Raw genomic sequence first — 21707 nt, forward strand, 5'->3', positions numbered from 1 at the left:
TGGTCACCCCATCTCAAAAAAAGATATATTAGAATTGGAAAAGGTACAGAGAAGAGTAAGAAAAATGATTAGGGATATGCGAAGAAGGCTTAAAAGACTGGGACTGTCCATCTGAGAAAAAGAAACAACTAAGGGGGGATATGACAGAGGTCTATAAAATTATGAATAGTGTGGAGAAAGTGAATAAGGAAGTGTTATTTACCCCTTCGTATAACACAAGAACCAGGAGTCACCCAATGAAATTAATGGGCAGCAGGTTTAAAACAAAAAGGAAGAATTTCTTCACGCAATGCAGTCAACCTGAAGAACTCATTGCCATAGGATAGTGAAGGCCAAAATTATAACTAGCTTCAAAAAAGCATTAGATAAATGCATGGAGAATAAGACTGTCAATGGCTAATGGGCAAGATGATCAGGCACACAACCCCATGCTTCAGATGTCCTTAAACCTCCAACTGCCAGAAGCTGGGAGTGGATGACAGGGGATGGATCATTTGAAATTGCCCTGTTCTATTAATTCCCTCTGATGCATCTGGCACTGGTCATGGTCAGAAGACAGGATATAGGACTAGATGGATCACTGCTCTGACCCAGTATGGACATTATGTATGGAGAGAAGAGAGAGAAAAATCTTAGACTATATAATAGGTTGGCAGTGCTATTCTGCACAGATTCTGCTGGGAAATGCCAAGGGATTCACTATTGCAAACAGTTTATGAACTCTGTACCTAATATAAGAGAGCAGTTGCCTAGAAATAGGGTCTATGTTGCTGAGTAATCAAAAAAGAACACTAGGAGTAGTCAAGCTCTTGGTGGGCTTAAGATGGAATTTGTGCTATGCTGTTAGTTTCTTTGTCAATTAAAATCCAGCTGTATGATGGGGATGAACTCTGACCCTATGAAACTATGTAATCTTTGATTTGGAGGAGGCTGAGAAAGCCACCTGCTCACAAATGATTCTGCAAGATATCAGTATTGTCAGATTTGAATTAACATGTAAATAAGATCTTTCTGTTGGAGTGCAACTGTCTCCACTGTGTTCCTTTTAAATATAAGCACAATACAGCATTTTCCTTTAAAAGATAGGTAGCATCTAGAGACCGAGTGGTTATCTATTTTATACTCTACAGGTCTGTAAAACCCATTTTGCTAATAACAAAATGGTTTCTAACAATTAGAGGAGTGAAGTTCTGGAACAGCCTTCCAAGGGGAGTAGTGGGGGCAAAAGACATATCTGGCTTTAAGATTAAGCTTGATAAGTTTATGGAAGGGATGGTATGATGGGAGAGCCTAATTTTGGCAATTGATCTTTGATTAATCGCCAGATAAGTATGCCCAGTGGTTGGTGATGGGATGTTGGATGGGATGGGATCTGAGTTACTGCAGAGAATTCTTTTCTGAGTGCTGGCTGGTGAGTCTTGCCCACGTGCTCAGGGTTTAGCTGATTGCCATATTTGGGGTCAGGAAGGAATTTTCCTCCAGGGCAGATTGGCAGAGGCCCTGGAGGTTTTTTGCCTTTCCCTGCAGTGTGGGGCATGGGTCGCTTGCTGGTGGATTCTCTGCAGCCTGAGGTCTTCAAACCACAATTTGAAGACTTCAATAACTCAGGCATAGGTTAGGGGTTTGCTACAGAACTGGATGGGTAGGGTTCTGTGGCCTGCTTTGTGCAGGGGGTCGGACTCGATGATCACATTGGTCCCTTCTGACCCTAGAATCTATGAATCTATGAAAATGTATATTGGTGATTAAACAAGGTTTGGTTTGGTAAGAAAGCCGTTGCAAAGATAAATGTAGGAGACTTAAGACAAAATTAGATACATGTTAGAGGAAGACTTGAAACCTTACCTTTCTTTCTGTAATATCATAAACTTTGTTTGTTTTTGTTGAAACTCTGTATTTCTGTTTTGGCACCTAAAAAGGAATATACTTACCAATGAGACCAGGATAACAACTTTAGATCAATCTTTTGTTTTAAATCACAAGTTAAAAATTACAGTTACAAATTAGGTGACTAGAATATGTAAGTCAATGGGACTACCTGCAAGAGTAACATTACTCATGCGTAACTGTTGTATGGAGCCTCTGTGCTAGCTGTGAGTCCCGCACTCTAACTCCACACTAGTGAGGCTCCTATGAAGCTGTCCTACAAGGCACGCCTTCTGATTAATACAGAGATGGCTCCACGGAGCAGCTAAAATAGTAGCCCAGGTAAATCTCTGTGGGGCCAGAGGAAGGACTATGTAAGAGATTTCCTCCCTTCTAACATGTAAGCCCGACCCAGGAGAGAGCTCTTTGCCAAGTGCTAGGAAGGGGGAAAATAGTGCTAAATCATGAGCATCCTCCACTCTGTATGAAGGTATTGGATGACACAATCCGGTCATCTGTCTTCAGTATTTAATTGAAGTATTTCAAACATGTAACAGAAATTGCATTCCCCAGACCCCCACAAATAGACTTTCTTGTATGTTATAAAAGCATAAGTTGGAACTAATGATTAGATACAGTGCCCAAATCTATTAAATTAGCAATATCCTTTAACATTTGATCTAGAAAATCTTATACGAAATAGTGCTTTTATCCCATGGAAATAAGAGTCTTAGAAACATGTAAGACATAGATCTTTCACTTTAGTTTAAGGAGAACACAGATTATTTTTTCTTCTCCTGACTATATTTGCCATACTGGAATTACTAAATTGTTAGTACTGTCATTAGACTTCAATTGTACAACAGAGGCTAGTCCTATTTTGTATTATGATGTGACATTAATAGAGAGATTAAACTCCAGAAACAAGCAGATCTAGATGTCAGAGTCCAAATACCAATACCATGGAAATTTACTTACTTAAAGTGTCAAATTAAGGGATTGAGAGCATTAATGTTACTTTTTAAATCTAGGAAGTGTTATTTCCTACTTATAATAGAAGCATTAAACAGATTTAACTAGTTACCTACTATACAGCAGCTAGCATTACAACACAGTTTATATAACTGTACTTCAGTCTCTGAAGTCTCATTTATGCTTCTTGTGGGCCTATGCAGATAGATCTATACCTCTGAGATCGCTCTGAGTCCCCCAATATAACTACACAGTAGTGAGGCTCCCATGAAGCCATACTATCCAGACAAGTGATAAACAGTTCTAAAATGAATCCATGGGGAAATATTGTCTTTAAACGTTATAAGCCTCTTTTCCCATAGAGATATGTGCTTTCACTGAAAAGAAAACACTAGGATGGGAAATAAACTTTTCCTGTTGCACAGCTGGAATCATGAATCCATAATGTTGAATCCATAATATTCTTTGTTAGTTTACAAAGATGACAAAGGATTCAGTCATGCAGTAGTTTTAGCCAAATAAGCAAATTCAATCTTTCCCCCTAATTAGAGAGATTTTAGGGGAGGGCAACAGGACCTTCACCTGGGAGTAACACAGAATGATTCCTGCTCATATGATTAGAATGACAAAGAGAATGGAAAAGATAAAGAAAGGCTCAAGAACTCTTAACATCAAAATATTAATTAAGACGGAACTTACATTTTTTAGCCTATTTCGACACAAGGGATAGCCACAGAGTCTGATGATAAAACGCTCCTCGACAGCATCCTTATAGTGAGATGGGGTAATAAAATTTCCCTAAAATCATTAGAAAATAGTTCAGACTTACTTTAAAAGCATTCACTGTATCATAACTCTCAAAACTCAGAAGTACATGAATACTTAGGTTTGTTCATAAAAAAAATTAGTAAAACCACTACTATTTAAAAAGCAGAAGTTAAAAGATTAAAAATGGTAATAGGATAAGTACACATAGTAAGAGATGAGAGCAAGTGTATAGACAGTACTATTATAAATATCTTATATTTTTACTTAGATAACTTTGTGTTAAAGTTATTTCCGCAGTTTCCCTCTCTATCAGTAAATGGCTAATATTCCCACTGTGCATATAGCTTAACTGACACTTTTTACATGGTATACATTATAAATCTAGTGACACTTTTAATGCTTTTACATTTATATTATTGTTTAAGTGATGAATATTGAGTAAAATAACTGTGCTTATGGCCCTGGGCACAATTTGAAGAAAAGGTACATCTAATATATGGATGTTTTTGGTAAGTCTGTCCAGCTAAATATTTTTCAAGAGTACCCAAGCCATGGTGCATACTTTGCCAAAAATTTTCAGCGCCAAGTAGAAGAGAACTTGTTTTATAGACGCTGAACTCAGATTCAACTGCAAAAATGCTTGCCCAGATCTACTTAACATATACATGAGATAAAATATAATAGAGCATTTGTCAGGTATCTTCACAAGAGTGTTTCAGTTTAACGCTTTCATGCTAATACTTGCAACATAATATATTCCCCATGGGACAGATTCTATATCCCTTACATCATGTTGAATAATACTATCTGTGACCTGGATCATATCATATATATATGGATTCGGAGCAGGCCCTCTGCACATGACTTTATCTCCTACTGTGTGCAGAGGAAGCTCAGCCACATATTAAGTTCTGCAGGGCCAACCGGGAGTAGTCAGAAAAGATATATAACCTGGAGCTATATTATCTTTTCTGCAGAGCCTCACCTAGGGCAACCACAGCACGGGTAGTCTTTGCATTGCTCTAGTGAAGCTGTGGTGCCAGAGAAGTCATATGGGGCAAAGGGTGGTACCATGGGGCCTTTCTGTAAAGCCCCTTCCCACAGAGGAGATGATCTGCTCCTAACTTTTTATACCACACTCATCAATCTGGAATCCATGAGCCACTAAAGGCAGTGGAACTACTCACCTAAGTAAGCAATACTCATGATGAGTAAGGCTGGCAAAACCAGGCCTTTAAAAACAAGACATATTTTCACAGTGGAAATATTAAAAGCAAGAACAGAGACGGGTACATTAGCACTGAAAGAGAAACAGGGTAATAACCATTCGATCATCCAAACAAATTTGTTACAGGAATTAAAAAGAACGTTAAGAACATAAGAACGGCAATACTGGGTCAGACCAAAGGTCCATCTAGCTCAGTATCCTGTCTTTCGACAGTGGCCAATACCAGACGCTTCAGAAGGAACGAACAGAACAGGTAACCATCAAGTGATCTACCCCGTCGCCCATTCCCAGCTTCTGGCAAACAGAGGCTAGGGACACAAATTAGTATAAGAACTTGCAAAAGAAACACATACGCAATTCACAAGGAACTCTTCTGTAATATCTTCCTCCAATAGCTGTTCAACAATACGCAGAGCTTTTTTCTCATATTCAAACTTCTTTCTAATAGCAGCCTCAAGTGCTGCCCTCCTACAATAGAGTAAATACTGAATTACATAGACACCACTTTACCATACACAATTCTATCAAACATATCTTTTGTCTGTCTCCTATACGAAGTGTAGCATTTTAATGATCTGGTATGCATTTTGCTATGACAACCTCACACAGCAATGTATTCCACTTAGACTAGAATTTTGTGGCAACCAGGAACCAATAAGAGAGTTTTCCAAACTTGATATGGCATTCCGCCCCCCAAGTTCTTGGAGAAGTATCCAGGCCTTCTCCCATAGGCAGCCTGAACAAACTTTATTGGAGAAAACCGTTCATTTGGGAAGTAAATACATCACTGAAACAGGATTAATATGTAACTCTGAACCATTGCCCAAGTAAAAGGCAAAAGATTTACTAAATGAAGCACAACATCCAGAAGTCAAGACTGTAAGAAAAGCAGCATGTAAATATTTCCCCACACGTACTCTAGTTAGTGGGTGACATTTTTCTTTTAATAGCGAAAAACCTTCATGCCCTTAAGTGGAACGGAGACTGGAATGGAACCCAAGATTCCCAAGTCTCACCATTCCTCTGCTGTCAGCAAATATCCGTGAAGCTCAACGGCACTTCATGCATCTCATCCCCCTCTAGTGTCTGAACCACGTTGAGGATGACAACATACTGCTCCTACCAATTATTCCATTAGCTCAAGAGGCAGAAGTCTGTGCTATACATCTAAAGATTGCAACCAGCCATGGCAGAGTTCTGTTTTGTTTTTTAATAATTTCAACGGATAATATGAATGTGTATTTTAAAGCATCTTTTTCTCGATTTTTACAGATTTAAATTTTCACAGCTGCACAAAATGATGAGTTTTAACATTTTTTTCTATTTTTATCTATTTCAGTGTTCACAAGTGTGGGAAATTATGGAGGTGAGACAAGAGAGGGAGTAAGACAATTATTTAATGACAACAGATTAAAAAAGTTAAAACTTTATAACCATTAAAACACAAACTGTATATTTTGATGTGATGTTGACAAAGTGAATATCCTTAAAGCAAATTCAAATAAGCTCTCAAACACCATTTTTCTTACTTTGCCTATCCATAAATTTCAGTCATAATCAACTGAAATATTTTTTTTGCTGGTTTGCACGTGTATGGTGAAATTAGTGTTTACCAACAAAAATCCAAGTCTAATTATAATCTTGCTGCTGGAAGTTCCACATGATGGAACTTGTTTTTTTCAGTTTGCTTTCTTTAAAAAACCTAGGAAATAACACATAAAGAGCTAAATTAAAAGAATGTTAATTCTTGATTGAAAAGTCAAGCTCTCAAAAGTTAAGAAATGCCAGAATTGAGGTTGCCTGTACAAAACCTAATCGTGTGTTCCTCACTTTCTGGGTGACTGACTTGAGACCCAGGGGTCTGATCTGCATAAGCACTGAGCAGTGACAGCTACAACTGAAGTCAATGTAAGCTGTGCTTTGAACATATATTGTACTATATAATGCTAAGTACTCTAAAAATGCCCTAGGAATCTCAAAATGGGAAACTCAAAATTCATGGATACTTTCGTCCTTAATACCTCTGAGCCTCATTTTCCCATCTGCAAAATGGAGATAATAATACCTCCTCTGAGCTAAAGGGTGTTGTGAAAATAAATTGTTCGTGAAACATTCAGATATTTCAGTGATGAGCACCACATAAAAGCCCATGAGGAAGTAAGAATTCTGCAATCAGAGCAAGATTTGAATAGCGTGCAGTAAATAATGCCTGAGACCACACTCCAAACAATAAGGAAAAAACAAATTATTTAATGGGGTTTCTCATTACGTGAGCACTGTCCAGTCTGTGCACTGAATAAGGTAGAGGTTCTGTGGAAAAACATAGCAAGTAATTGTGTAATTAAAGACTGTAATCATACACATAAAGAAGTCAAATTAAGATTGCAGACAGCTCTAATACTGGCATTTTCTAACTTTTGAATGTTTGACTAGGCAACATTTAGCACTTAAGTTTGTGAATGTAATTAATTGTTACCTTAGGATAAGGTGGGCATATGATAACTCAAGACAAATCTGCGGGATTGCTTAAAGCATCGTACGGTGCTGAATAGCAGACAAGCTTGCTAAATATATTATTAGAATAGTAGGTATCTCTTATACATAGTTACTGAAGTTTCTGAAAAAGCACAAAGACATTCTGTAAAGAGGAGAGAACTCTGAAGTAAAGTAAACAATTGCTATTACTGTATAACAGTTAGATATCATACCTTTGTGCTACATCTTCATTTTTCAAAATACTTGATAGTTTATTTCCTAGTAATAAAATAATATATAAATCAATGTACCTTTTAACTGTCAAAATAACAAAACATTCATTTATGGCTCATATGTTTCCATACATAAATGGCCTCAAGGAAGACATATTTGCACACAAGCCAAACCATAAGCAAATGCTTGGAAACCTGTGCTTCTGCGGGGTCTAAATGGATAGTTGCCGCAGTTTTTAGCTAAATACTCAGCAGCAAGACCAAATAATAAGTTGGCACACTATCTACTGGTGAACTACAGGACAGGGAGGAATAAATCATTTCAGTACTGTACATCGACCAAAAAAACAAGTTAAGGTGACACTATCAACTGGGAATGGTGGTGTCACATTTCTGCCTGAAGATTTTGTACCAACTGTATTTCCTAGGGATTCGTCCATAAAATTTCCCACCATTGTAATTCCAGTGGTGACAGCAACTGCGGAAATGCTAATGTAGAGAAGGCACTGGCTGCCACTATTTTTTCTGCCCTCTTATGTTGGCTGAATCTGCTCTGAACGGGTGAAATAATATGACCCCCAATTCTGCAACAAGCGCCACATGCACACACACCTGCACCTATGTGGAACACTGCTGACTTTAACAGGGGTTTGACCTACACTAGCTCCTCTTCCCTAACCCATTGCTAGCTCAAGTGGCAGGTGGCGTAGGAAATTTTAGATAAATTCTTAGAGTAGATGCAACCTGTTTCCTGTAACTAAAACAAGTTTTAGAATCAAGCCCCCGAAAAGACCCAACCCCTCTCCAATATCTTTCTGCCTCCCCAGCTTGTCTTCTCTGTGCGGCTAACAGTACTTGACACAAAGCAATTTCAATGTTTCCCTTGCAGTCAGTCACTCCTTTTTGAAACTAAACGTCTGTACAGAAAGAGGAGCAGAAAAGAATTATGTAAAAAAGGGGAGATTGCTTTTTAAACACTTAACGCTTTTTGAAAACATGCCACTTAAATGATCAGAAAATAGGCTTGTTTTATTTGATTAGTTTCAAACAACTTAGGTTGACACCATCCTTAATGGTGCTGCACAATGTGGTCCTCACATGGAAGCAAGCTAAAGTAAAAGCTGCAGCCAACAGTCACATCCCTAAAGGAGCAAAGCATGTGACTCCTGTGGATGCTGGTGCATGTGGCCTAATGCCAAGCATCTTTACATCAACGTTGTCCAGCGTCCCCTCTTCCCAGGGATGCAGACACCCCCCTTTTGCCAAGCTTCGCTAACAATGAGACATGGAAATTTCCACCATGGCACATGATTAGTGCCCTATCAAATTCACAGTCCATTAGTGTCAATTTTATGGTCATAGGATTTTTAAAAATTGAAATTTCATGATTTCAAATATTTAAATCTGAAATGTCACAGTGTTATAACTGTGGGGGTCCTGACTCAAAAGGGGATTGTGGGGGGGTTGCAAGGTTATTGCAGGGGGGTCATGGTATTGCCACCCTTACTTCTGCACCGCTGGTGGTGGCAGCACTGCCTTCAGAATTGGGCTGCTGGAAAGTAGTGGCTGCTGGCCAGGAGCCCAGCTCTGAAGGCAGTGCTGCCACCAGCAGCAGTGCAGAAGCAAGGATGGCATGGTATGACATTGCCAGTCTTACTTCAGCGTTGCTGCCTGCAGAGCTGGGCCCTGGGTCAGCAGCTGCCACTCTCTGGCTGCCCATCTCTGAAGGCAGCGCAGATGTAAGGGTGGCAATACCACAATCCCCCTACAATAATTTTGTGATCACCCCCAGCTTGAGAAAGGCTGGTGTCTCCTGTGAAATCTGGTTTAACCCTATACTGTACAGATTTCACAGGGTTAAACCAGATTTCACAGTCCATGGCACGTTTTATTTGGTAGTGCCCTACCCACAATAGAGTATAACACCATGGCCAAGGCACACACCACCAGGCCAGATGTGGGGATGACCATGCCAGAGGGCTGAGGCCTGGCCCAGGGCCAGGCACAGAGGCCCCCAGTGCTGGTACTCTGGGAGCCCTAAACTGGAATATTTTTGCCCCCCTCAACACATACTAATAATGGGGGGGGGCCCTGAGCTGCTTGGGACCCTAAGCAATTGCTCAATCTGTTTATGCCAACCCCTAACATACACACCCCTCCGCTAGGACGGATTGGGTCAGTCCCCTGCGCTGAGGCGGGACGGGGGTGGGGAGGACGAGGCCACGAGGCCGGGAAGCGGGGGGGAGGGGAAGACTGTGTTGTTCTAATCCTACCTGCGCGTCTCCGGCTGGATCTCGCCTTCACACCGCCCCGCGGCCGCTCCGCCGCCGCCGCCATCATCTCCCGCCCCGCGTGACCTCTCACACCAGCCGCGGCAGGCGGAGCCTGAGGCTGCGCACACGCGGCTCGATCCGGAGCGGCCCCTGCAGAGGCACGTTAGGTAGGAGGCAGGAGCCGCGCAGTCCTTGCCCCGGCCGCCAGGGGAGGGGGCTGGGGAGTAGGACGCTTCGCGCTGCCGGGGGAAGCGGCCCTGAGCCTTGCCGGGGAGCTGCTGCTGCGGGCTTTAGCCCCCTGGCGGAGGGCCCCTTATTCCGCTCCCGGCACGTTCTCGTCATGGGATACCGGATCTGCCCCCCGAGCCGAGCCGAGCCGAGTCTCTCTCGGGGAAGCTCCCCAGACGTGTCCCCGAGAGCCGCGTCGGAGGGGCCGGATGAGGAGACTCCCCCTAACGACCCAGCCGCCCGCCTCCGTTGTTGGCGGACTGGCGCTCGCAGGCCTGTTTACAGCCTCCGCCTCTGGCTGAAGGATTTTGCTGTGAGCCACCCATACGGTCTCCCTCTTTCTCTTCCTTCAGTGCGATGCCCCCTGGCGGGGGCGGCGATCTGCTTATTGATTTGCTTTAAGAGACACCGGTTGTCTTTAGGCCGAGGGGTATTGTGCAGTGTCTGGTGTGACTCAGTGCATGGGTTATAATCCCACCTACTGTGCTGAACTTTGTCCAAGAAGCTCCCATACAGGTGATACAGCCCATCCTCTCCAGACCCAAAGTGTGGCTACCGGCTATGCGGATGCTGCTGTGTCAGGGTCCCAAAGTGTATGGAGGATGCCAGGTGCTTTAATCCTTTTTAGGCACGTAAAGCTGTGTGGAATAAATTTCTTCACTGAGTTGCATTTTTCATTGGTGTTTGGATCGTTTAAGTAACCCCCAAAATCCAGTGAAATTCCTTGGGAGTGTTTGGAGTTAGCCATTTGGGGAGTGGGGGGAAAAGTTAAATAACTCAAATAGCTTTCAATTTAAAGTTCAGAACAGAGCCTGTACTAGACCTCTGTGTATTGGAAATACAGGGGATGTGGGGTGGGGGGTGGGGTGTGAAGGCCAAAACCATAACTACATTAAAAAAAGAATGAAATAAATTCATGCAGGATAGGTCCATCAATGGCTCTTAACCAAGATGATCAGGGTTACAATCCCATGCTATGGGTGTCTAGTCTCTGGCTGCTGTGGGAGTGGATGACAGGGGATGAATAATTGCCTTGTTCTGCTCATTTCCTTTTAAGCACCTGGCATTGGTCACTGTTGGAAGACAGGATACTGGGCTAGGTGGACCATTGATCTGACCCAGTATGACTGTTCTTATGGAGAGCATGTGTGTCAAGTCTGAAATCAAAATGAGTGAAAAATAAAATATTATAAATGAGTGAAGGGAGTTTGTCAAGTATAGCTAATATGTAATTTTTCATAATGACTTAGGGACCTGTCAAGCTCCTACTGAAGTCAGGGAAAAGAATAAGGTATCACTGACAACTGGATAAATCACTTAGGCCCCAATCCTGCAGTGAGCCCTGAGTCAGTACACCACTACACCACCACAGAGCTCAGTGCATGTTTTGGGCCTTATTGATGTTGTCAAGTTACTTTGGGCCCCAAATAGGGACTATACATTTTTTTTAAAACACATTAAAATAGTTCTGGGGGAATGTCACCATTGCTTTTGCAGTGTTGTGAACCCAAACACAACAGCACATGCTAGTGCAATGCAGGGATGCTGGATTGAGTTGTCAGCCCTCCAGGATTGGCCTGGACTCTCCAGGAATGAAAGATTAAGGTTTAATTAAAGATTGTGGTGTGATGAGACCTCCAGGAATACATCCAACCAAAATTGGCAACCCTAATGCTGGAACAGTTTTTATAGGGGGGATGCTAAGAGCCACTGAACCAAACTAAACTCTGTATATAACGGAAATTGCTTCAAAACAGGGGGTGTGGCAGCACCCCCAGTTCCAGCACTTATGGGAAAATGAAAACTGCAAAGTGAAACTGACAAGTCTAGGTTCAGTGTTGGAACACAGTGAAATAAAATGTAAGTAGACTATCAATATAGTGAAAAGTAAATTAGTCTATCACATTTATTCTTGTCGTAATCTAAATCCAAGTTTGGATGCTTTTAGTACAATTTGACTTAATGCTGTTCATTTTATGGACCAGATTAATGTATGGTAGTTATTTAAATATATTATCTGAGATGAATGAAATTGAATGCATGAGGACAGTATATAAAAATGTGTGTACAATTGTGCACCTGTGTATGTTGCATAAATATCAAGATTACATATTTCAGATGGGTATTTAGGCACTAAACTCGCCATTTGTATACAAAATCACTGGATGTATGTGCAGACATAGTGCTTGCATGCCCAAATGTAGGCATAACAAATCCTTAGGCTTTTTTTTTTTTTTTTTACTATTAAATAAACATGTGAGATGTACAAGTGTCCAGTAGGCATTAGGCGGTGATCCTGATTATGTAGAGATTTAAGGATGTGCTTAATTTTATGCATGTGAGTAGTCTTATTGCCTTCAATGGGAACGATTTGAGCCAGTCTCCCTCTACAGGTGAAAGGCTAGCAGAGTGTCTAGCCCTTTGTGTCGGTCAGGCTCTCTTAAAATTCATTAGTAGGTGTAAAGATACAAACACCTAAATGACAAGATATACCTCTGGATTAAATTTAGCAGTGATGGAGCTTTGATTTAATAAAAATGTCTAGACAGTAAAAAGAAACAATATCCTACATTCCAATCATAGAGCAAATAAACTATATAGACTATATATGACGATTATTTTCTTCAACAGCGAATCATTTATCCCCAATTGCAACATTGAAGTTTTAGGATGCCCCAACTGCCTCGCAAAACCTTATTTCTCAAAAACTGATTCTATAGCTATGATATTCTGAATCTGTAACCTATACAACCTATTGATTGTGTCACATCACATCTGTTTCATTTTTGTTCCACAAAGACAGTAAAGGAATTGATCCTTGTGCAATGGACTTTCTGTTAATAGTTGGACAATTCCTCTCTCTAGATACAGTATGCATGCTCTTTCTTGTCTCCTGTAAACAAGGAATAGCAGTGCCTGCATGCACAGGAGGTGGTGGAATGAAAGAACACCCTGCATTTCTGAACTCTTTTCTCTTCTTAACTTCTCCCAGCAATGACCGATCTTTCTCATTTCTCCATCTGTTAGCTGTTTTACCAGTTGGGACTTGCTAAAATGTGATTTTTTTTTTAATCTCCATCTTAAATCCAGTAATATTGAATATAATGTTATAACAATATGTGACTCAGTACTGTACTCTAATTTATGACAGAGTTTTTCAGTGTCAGAAGAACAAAGTCAGGATATGACGGCAACTGAGGAACTTCAAGCCATTATACAAAGATGCGTAAGTAACTTCCTTTTTGTAAAAAGATACTAAAAGCTGTAGAAACTGGCATTGCCTACATCTGTGTGTATACTATATTTACATAAAAAAGCAGGGGAGCTTTTGATAGCGCGCTTCATGACCATGCAGGTTTAGTTTCCATGGTCTGCTCCCTGGTTATTGTCCTAGGACTGCTACTAGCATCTGACCCCTTGCCTCTTGGACAATAGGCAGGAGCATGTAGAAGAAAATGTGCCTCTCCAAAAGACTTGGTGTAATCTCAGATCAGGGAATGTGTTATTGAGAGACTGACGTGTTCTATAGTAGTTATTAGTATCTGTTTTACTCCTTGGGGAATTGTGTGCCACAATAGAAAAATGCCACACACACCCCCCGGCAGATTCTCTTTGCCTCGTTGCAGAAAATGGTTTCTGTTATCTGTTATCAAGCCAAGAGAAGCTCCACCAGTGCTCAGTCTCACAAACACACACCACGCCTCACACACACCCTGCACGGCTGCTCAGATGCATCTGTTCAAGCAGCTGGGGAGAGGTAAATCGCTGTGGGTGAGTGGGGTCTGGGGATGCCCTTGCCACCCAGGGACGTTAGTCCCAGCTACCGGGGGGGGGAGGAGGAGGAGGATGGAGATGGAGTTCCCCCTCCCTCTTCCCTATGAGAACACCCAAGACTGGGTCAGATCAACACCCAGAAATTTCCACTGGCTGCAGGAAGCTCTGCATTGCGAGAGATGGGGAGTCTGGGTGGGGGTTCTGGGTGTGAGGTGGTGAGGCATCGCAGAGGGTGGGGGGTGTTGAGTGTGTGTGGGGGCTCCGGATACACGGGATTGGGTGGACAGGGTCCCTGTTCAGAGACCCCTCCCCCCATTCATGCACCTGGAACTCCCCCATTGAGGCCCACCCACCGAACTCCCACCCTGCCAAGCCTGACCCCCTGTATGAGGAGCAACCCACACCCAAACCCTCACCCCATTGTGCCCCAACCAGCTGCATCCTGACCCTCCACCCCACCAAGCCCTACTCCCCTAAACATTGAGCCCTAACCACCTTCACCTGGACTCCCCTGCAGAGTCCCATTCGCCCTGTACCCAGAATCTGGCACCAAGCCCCCATGCATCCAGGTTTACCCCCACCGAGCTGCCCGCACCCAGATTGCGCAACACAGAATGCTGGTACTCTTGAAGGAATTCTGATACAAAAATATTTGTTTTTTAAAATTCTGCAAAGTTCTGCATATTTTATTTGTCAAAATAACACAGAAACACAATAATAATATAATCACACCATTTTCAATTATTTTGGTAATTTATTTAAAAGTATTAATATATAATTGAAAATGGTGTGATTATAATGTGTTATTTAGACAAATGAATTTTGCAGAATTTATAATTTTTTGGTGCAGAATTTTTAACTTTTTGGTGCAGCGTTCCCTAAGGAGTATTCTAGTGTATAAATGATGAATCATAGGTATAGTGAAAACTAAACTACAGCTACAATAAATTGTATTTAAACTCAAATTTGGGTTGGTTTGTGATTTACATTATATAAATATAAAGTTAAAGATAAATTTTCATTGTAGCAAATCCTAGAAGAAGAAGATTTCAAAGGAGAAGATTTTAATCTTTTTCAAGTAGCAGGCCAGAAGTGCTTAGAAGAAGGTTATGCAGCAGAAGTATTAGAAGTAATTCAAAATGAGAAAAATAAGGTATGTTTAAATCTGCAACTGTGTGTATTTTAAACACAAAGGTAAATAGGTTAAATTTTGCATATTCCAGCTGTTTATACATTGCTTGAGAGTTTTATTCTTAGCATGTTTGTAAGCCACCTATACCATATAGTACCCACAAGGATGTACAATTTCAGGGCACTGTACCAGGTATATGCTGACAGACATAGAGTCTGTATAGACCCAGATTCTTCTTTCTGTGAAGCTGTTTTGGCAACAGTTACTGGACGTGAACCAAACATAGCCAACCAGAAGAGGTCACCCCAGAGTAGGCGGATCCTTTCACGTCATACAGGCATGCTGGTGGCTCCTACATTTGATCACTCCAGGCTGTCAGTGTAGGAAGCAGGGGCTTCCTTGTACTACAGTAATTCTTGACTCCTAGATCAGCCCTTTAGAGCTGTTGTTAGCTGGAGCATCTTAGAGCAGCTCTCAGGCTGCATTGCCTTATGTTGGGAAGCCAGGTTGCTGCACAACTGGTCCAGGATAGAAAGAGTGGAAGAAGTGGCTTAAGCCAACTTTGTATATATTACCTCCTGAACAGTGTACTATTTAGTTTTAAACAAGGATATGAGGCACAGTGTCTCCTTAACAAACCCTTTCATTAATCTTTTCCAGTGAGATAAACAGAAGAGAAAAGAGAGATTTTAAGGCAAAATTTAAACAGGGAAAGTGATAGTGACTCTCTGTTGGGGTGGAGAGAATTCCAGGTGGATGGACTAAAATTGGCCAAGATTTTAAGAAGAAAATGAGCAGACAGGAAGTAACAGAATGAAAGTTCAGAGAAATATATGACCAGTTTGGGAAACTGGGACAGTATACTTATGTGGGATTCAGAGATAGATAGGAAGTCAGAAAAGATGATGAAGGATGCAATAATATTGTCCCACTTCATGGAAAGATGGAAGGTAGTCTGGTGTACCCCACTGAATTTTAGGGTCAAGATTTAAAACCTGAAAAGAACAGTTTACCTCCTTCCTCAAATAGTGTATTCTCTCTAATTTTTGCCTGGAATTTTGCTACTATCATCCAATAAAAGAGTGAGAACACTGCCTATCCCTATTTGAAAAGCACATTCACATACACACCTGGAAATGCTTAAGTTTATATTGACAGAAGAGAAAAAACATTCAGTGTATATTTTGGAGAGTGCTCTTCAGAATATGCATCCATTCTGTCAAATAGGGAAGGAAGAAGGAGAGCATAACAGATGCCCAGAACAGAACGTTGTAATGCTAAACTTTGTATTCAGGTTAATTACTATGGTATGTTACAACCAGCAGTGATCATAGAATTATAGATATACAAGGTTGGAGGGGTCCTTGAGAGGTTATCTAGGTAAGCCTCCAGCATAGAGTTAGGACAAATATACCTTGACCATCCCTGACAGGTGTTTGCCTTACCTTGTCTTAAGAATCTTCAATTACAAGGATTCCACACCCTCCTCTGGAACTATCTTTATAGTTAGAACATTTTTCCTAGTATCGAATCTAAATCTCCTTTATGGCAGATTAATCTGACTACTTCTTAGCCTATCTTCTGTGGATATGGAGAACAATTGCTCTCTGTCCTCTGTATAATAGCCCTTAACTATTGTCAAGTCTCCCCTCAGTTTTTTTTCCTCAAACCTAAACATGGTCAGTTTTTTTAACTTGTCCTCATAGATTAGGTTTTCTAAATTTTTGGTCATTTATTTCTGTCTCCTCTGGACTCTCTCCACTTCCTCCACATTTTTCTTAAAGTGTGGTGCCCAGAACTGGACACACTACACCAGCTAAGGCCTCACTTGTGCCAAGCATAGCAGGACAGTTACCTCCTGCATCTTACATTCTACCCTCCTGTTAGTAGATCCCAGAATGTTGTTATCCTTTTTTGCAACTGCATCATATTGTTGATTCATATTCAATTTGTGATCCACTATAACGCCCAGATTCTTTGCAGCAGTACTACCACCCAGCCAGTTATTCCCCATTTGTAGTTGTACATCTGATTTTTTCATTCCTAAGTATATATATATGCACTTGTCTTTACTGAATTTCATTTTACTGATTTTAGACCAATTCTCCAATTTGTCAAGGTCATTTTGAATTCTAATCCTTTCCTCCAAAGTGCTTGCAATCCCCTCCATCTTGGTGTTGTCTGCAGATTGTATAAGCATGCTTTCCACTCCATTATCCAAGTAATTAATGAAAACATTCAATAATACCAGGAGAGACACCTGCAGGACCCCTCTAGTTACTTCTTCCCAGTATGACAATGAACCATTGCACAGTGAATTCTTTTGAGTATGGTTTTTCAAACAGTTATGCACCCATCTTATAATAATTTCATCTAGATCCACATTTCCCTAGTTTGCTTATGAGTAAGGCTAAGATTTAGTCATGTGTATTTTTTAGTAAAAGTTATGGACAGGTCACGGGCAATAAAGAAAAATTCCTGGCCCCATGACCTGTCTGTTACTTGTACTATATACCCCTGACTAAATCCTTGGTGTTCTGGTGAGCTCTGGGGGCACAGCTCCTGCTCCGGAGGGGGGGGCCTCTGGGGCATCTTCTGGTGTGGGGTGGGGGAGGCTCTGGGGTGCTCACTGGTGCTGGGGGGGGGGCTCTGGGACACCCAGTACAGCTGTTAGCGGGGGACAGCCCTGCTGCCGTCGCTGCTGGCAAGGGGCCGCCCAGGACCACCACAGTTGCTGCTGGCGGGGGGCAGCCCAGAACTGCAGCCACTTTGGAGGTACAGCCCAGGACCACCACTGTGTGGGGTGGGGGTGTGCTGGTCCCGGGACCGACCAGCAGCCCTGGGGTCAGTCACACCTGCCGTCTGCAGAAGTCATGGAGGTCCCAGAAAGTCACAGAATCCGTGACTTCTGTGACAAACTCACAACCTTACTTATGAGATTGTCATGTGGGACTGTATCATAAGCTGAACTAAAATCAAGATATGTCACATCTACGCCTTTCCCCCATGCATTATTCCAGTAACTCTGTCAGAGAAGGAAATTAGGTTGATTTGGCATGATTTGTTCTTAACCCATCCATGTTAGCTATTACTTTATTGACCTATAGGTGCTTACAAATTAATTGTTTAATAATTTGTTCTAGGATTTTACCAAGTTTAATTAAGCAGACTGGTCTATAGTTCCATGGGTCCTCTTTGTTCCCTTTTTAAAAGATAAATACCATGTTTGCCCTTCCCTAGTTGTCTGAGACCTCACCCATCCTTCGTGAGTTCTTGAAGATAATTGCTAATTGCAGAGATTGCTTCAGCTAGTTCCTTAAGTACCCTAGGATCAATTTCATCAGGCCCTGCCAACTTGAATACATTCAACATATCTAAAAATTGTTTAACCTGTTCTTTCCCTATTCTGACTTGCGTTCCTTTCCCCTTATTAATATTAATTGTATTAAGCATCTGGTCACAATTAACTTTTTTAGTGAAAACTGAAGTAAACTAGGCATTAAATGCCTCAGCCTTCTTGATGTCATCCATCATTCATCTGTTTGTCATCCATAATCTATTGATTCTTTTTTATGTATATATGTATTCATTTAGGGTTGTATTTTAAATCCGCTAAATTTTGGCCTGTTTTCTCTGTAAATCTGATTTACAGGTTATTGTCAAGAGTATGGGTTGGAATCTTGTTTGTCCTCTTGTTAGATGTATTTTGAGTTATAAGCAGGAAGATGAGAAGAGAGAACATTGTCTGAAAATACTAGATCAGTTGGTGCAGGTATGTTGTTGAACCATGTAGTCTTAATAAAGGCGAATCTCATATAATTATTATACATTATACATACCTATAATATATTATTAAGTCTCTTATTGTTACAGTGTTTGTTCTGTAAAACTTAACTTGAATCAAAAAATTTCCTTTCAGTGAATGATGGATTTTCCATGCTGGACTGGATGTTGTTTAATGGTATTAAAATCCTGGTATTTGTTGTCTCTTGGTGAACCTTTGACAGCAATATAAATGTGGAAGAGCGCAGGCAGACAAGTGATCTATAAGACTGAGTGAAAACGTGTCATTTTGTATTTACTTCAAACAGTAGCATACATGCTGAACTTTTTCTTTTACCTCTGCCAGTTAAAGTGGTCTCATATCAAAGTAGAATAAAATGTTATTTGACCATAGCAATCTAAATATCCTTACATGTAGCTTTATTCTAAATGCATATTTTAAAGCAGAAGTTTCCAAACTGTGAGGCGTGCCCCCTTAGAAGGGTGCAAAGGAATGTTCAGGGGGGCTCGGGCCAGCCCCATGCCGGGAGGTTTGGAGAGGGAGCTCTACCTCCATCCCCGACTCCCCTCAGCCGGCCACCCAGTCAATGTTGACACCTTCATGCCCAGCACTAGCTCCATCCCCAGAGATGGAGGCACACTCCTTCCCACACCCTGAAACCCCAAGGAGGGAGGAGCAGGTATTGGGGAGGGGGGGCATGTCCAAAAATTGTAACACAAAGGGGGAAACACAACTAAAAATTGTTGAAAACTGCTATTTTAAAGAAAGCATGAGCTTTTTGTGGTTTTTAGGTTTTGGGTTTTTGTAACAATAGTGTCCTGGATGTTTTGCATCTTCTGTCATTGCCATGCAAAAACTGTTACAGGTTGGAAGTATGTTTATTATTGTAAAGGTACTTAATGTATTACTTTAGAGATAAACAACAGTACACTGATTTGATCCTTTCTTGCAGCTATGTAATCCAAAGGAACTTTTATTGGGTTTACTTGAGCAGATTGAGCAGACCTCTGGGGAACAGATATCTCATACTATTCTGCTCTTGCTTCAGCCTCTGCAGACAGGTAATGAACACTTTCCTAGCTGATGTACACTTAAACAAACTCTTTCCTACTCCAGTTTAGTGCATTAGTTTATCTGCTGTTGAAAAAGATTTGGAACATTTCTCCGCTGATAGTTTTATTACTTTGTATTTAAACTAGTGCTGTAGAACACCTAACATTCTTGGGGAGCACATGAAGTATAATTTCAGTACTTATTGAGACCTGTTTTAAGAGTGCCTGAGGACACAACAAATGGTTTAAAAGCAGAATATTTCGAACTGGCATCTGCTGAAACGCAATACTTAACTATTACCGGTACTAAAAATCTTTATACCTTTTGTGTGTTGCCATCCTCCTCCTCCTGAAACAGTCATCTGTATCTATGACTTTTTATTCACTTGCCCTTTATTGGTATTGAAAGTTAACCAATTCCTGCATATCAATGAAAATCAGAAACTGCATATTTGCCTAAAAAAATACCTGTGAGCTTGAAGGCCAGAATGTAACACCTCTCACCACTGGAAACACTAGCTGTGAATGCATTTTTTCTAGTGTTGTAAAGCATTACATTTTAGCCTGCAGAAGTTAAAATATATCTGATCTGAAAATGACATCAATCTGATAACATTTTTTTATTCATTAGTTTGCTTTTCATTTCAGTTCTGATGTATTATTAGTGGCTGCTCTCTTGAGACCCACTAGAGTTTAAAATCAATGTTTCTTTCAAACGAATGTCCTCTGAAGATGCAGCATATACCAACAGAAGGGGTTTTTGTGCTGGTATGGGAATACTGCCTCCCTGAACGGTGTTAAATCTTCTAGAGATTTTGTCAGCATAGCTTTGTCACTTAGCATGTGTTTGTCTTTTTTCACACCCCTGACCAATATAGTTATACTGGTATATGTTTTTAAGTGTAGACCAAGCCTAACTTTAGTGATTCACGAGATACAGGCCACTAAAATTATGTTGGAATGTAAGGGGAATGTTTTAGTAATTAGAACGATGTCTTCTGTTAAAAGTCTGTGGACTGTGTGTAGAACTGATAAATGAAATTGTTTTTAATTGTTCACTTTATTAATGTAACTTCTGTTCACCATTCACTACACTTGCCTACACTGTAATTTCTGTTCCATATTGTAATTCAAATCCCATTTTAAAACACTCACTCCATTTTGTAAAAGCTTCCTCCAGCCTTCATTTTTGCAAACCCTGCTGTAATCTTATTAGTTTAGTTTAGATGTGTGAATGAGGTATGTATGGATGACTGAATCAACCTCCAGCCCCAGCCTGTCCTGATGAGATAAAGTTCAAATACCAACGGCTGAAGACCTAGACAACAGCCCTAAACAAAGTAAGAAGCATCCACCCTAAAAAGAAAAGGACAACAGAAGGAAGATCAAAGCCAGGTTCAAGGCTGAAAGTCACGCCTGCAATTGATGGGTGATCAATCTAAACCCAGAGGCAGCGTGACACAGCAAGACCTATAGACTTTGAATCCAAACTAAAAGCTTGTAAAAAAGAAGGGTGAGATGAGAGACTCTGGGTAACATTCTGCTGCCAACATGGAAGGACATCAGTGCCTGCCCAACAGAGATCCAGCTTGTCCTTGTGCCTGGCTTTCCTGGCCAGTTAGCCGCCACAAGCTACGAACCCAAGCTACAAAATGGAGCTATGAACTTAAGCTATCTTCAGGACTGGTAACTATGCAGCAGCTGCAGAACATCTGATGGGTGTGTGTGTGTGTGTATGTGTGTGTGTGTGTGTGTGTGTGTGTGTGTGTATAGTTATTAGGTTTAATGTGTGTGTATAAGAATTAAGATGTTAGTTATTAGTCATAAATCAAATTGTTATCATAATAAATGTGGCATCTTTGTCTTGTCCCCTTTAATAAGATCCTGCTGGTTTTTACTGGTCTAACATAACTGGTATAACA

At 41.0% G+C, this 21707-nt stretch overlaps 2 protein-coding genes across 8 annotated transcripts in view; one reads left to right on the forward strand and one right to left on the reverse strand.

The window, feature by feature from the left end:
* RPAP2 (RNA polymerase II associated protein 2) overlaps window positions 1-9903 on the reverse strand; it is a 63604-nt gene extending 53701 nt beyond the window's left edge. For all 5 annotated transcript variants that reach the window (XR_007775455.1, XM_050962164.1, XM_050962162.1 and 2 more), the window contains exons 1-5: window positions 9816-9903; window positions 7543-7588; window positions 5188-5302; window positions 3538-3636; window positions 1846-1911 (exon numbers count right to left, since the gene is read on the reverse strand). Coding sequence is in view for 4 of the 5 variants with exons in the window: in XM_050962164.1 (XP_050818121.1) it covers window positions 1846-1911; window positions 3538-3636; window positions 5188-5302; window positions 7543-7588; window positions 9816-9882 (393 nt within the window). In the remaining variant the exon portion in view is untranslated. The remainder of the gene's footprint in view (window positions 1-1845; window positions 1912-3537; window positions 3637-5187; window positions 5303-7542; window positions 7589-9815) is intronic.
* Window positions 9886-21707, forward strand: part of GLMN (glomulin, FKBP associated protein) — a 39927-nt gene continuing 28105 nt past the window's right edge. Inside the window, exons 1-5 of one of the 3 annotated variants that reach the window (XM_050962167.1) lie at window positions 9886-9982; window positions 13195-13269; window positions 14845-14970; window positions 18602-18721; window positions 19686-19794. In XM_050962167.1, coding sequence (XP_050818124.1) covers window positions 13228-13269; window positions 14845-14970; window positions 18602-18721; window positions 19686-19794 — 397 coding nt within the window. In that variant the 5' untranslated portion in view covers window positions 9886-9982; window positions 13195-13227. Of the gene's footprint in view, window positions 10021-10106; window positions 10653-13191; window positions 13270-14844; window positions 14971-18601; window positions 18722-19685; window positions 19795-21707 lie in introns of those variants that run through there. The other 2 variants (XM_050962169.1, XM_050962166.1) reach the window with 2 other exon arrangements.

The sequence above is a fragment of the Gopherus flavomarginatus genome, chromosome 7 (genome assembly GCF_025201925.1).
Source record: "Gopherus flavomarginatus isolate rGopFla2 chromosome 7, rGopFla2.mat.asm, whole genome shotgun sequence".
NCBI lineage: Eukaryota > Metazoa > Chordata > Testudines > Testudinidae > Gopherus > Gopherus flavomarginatus.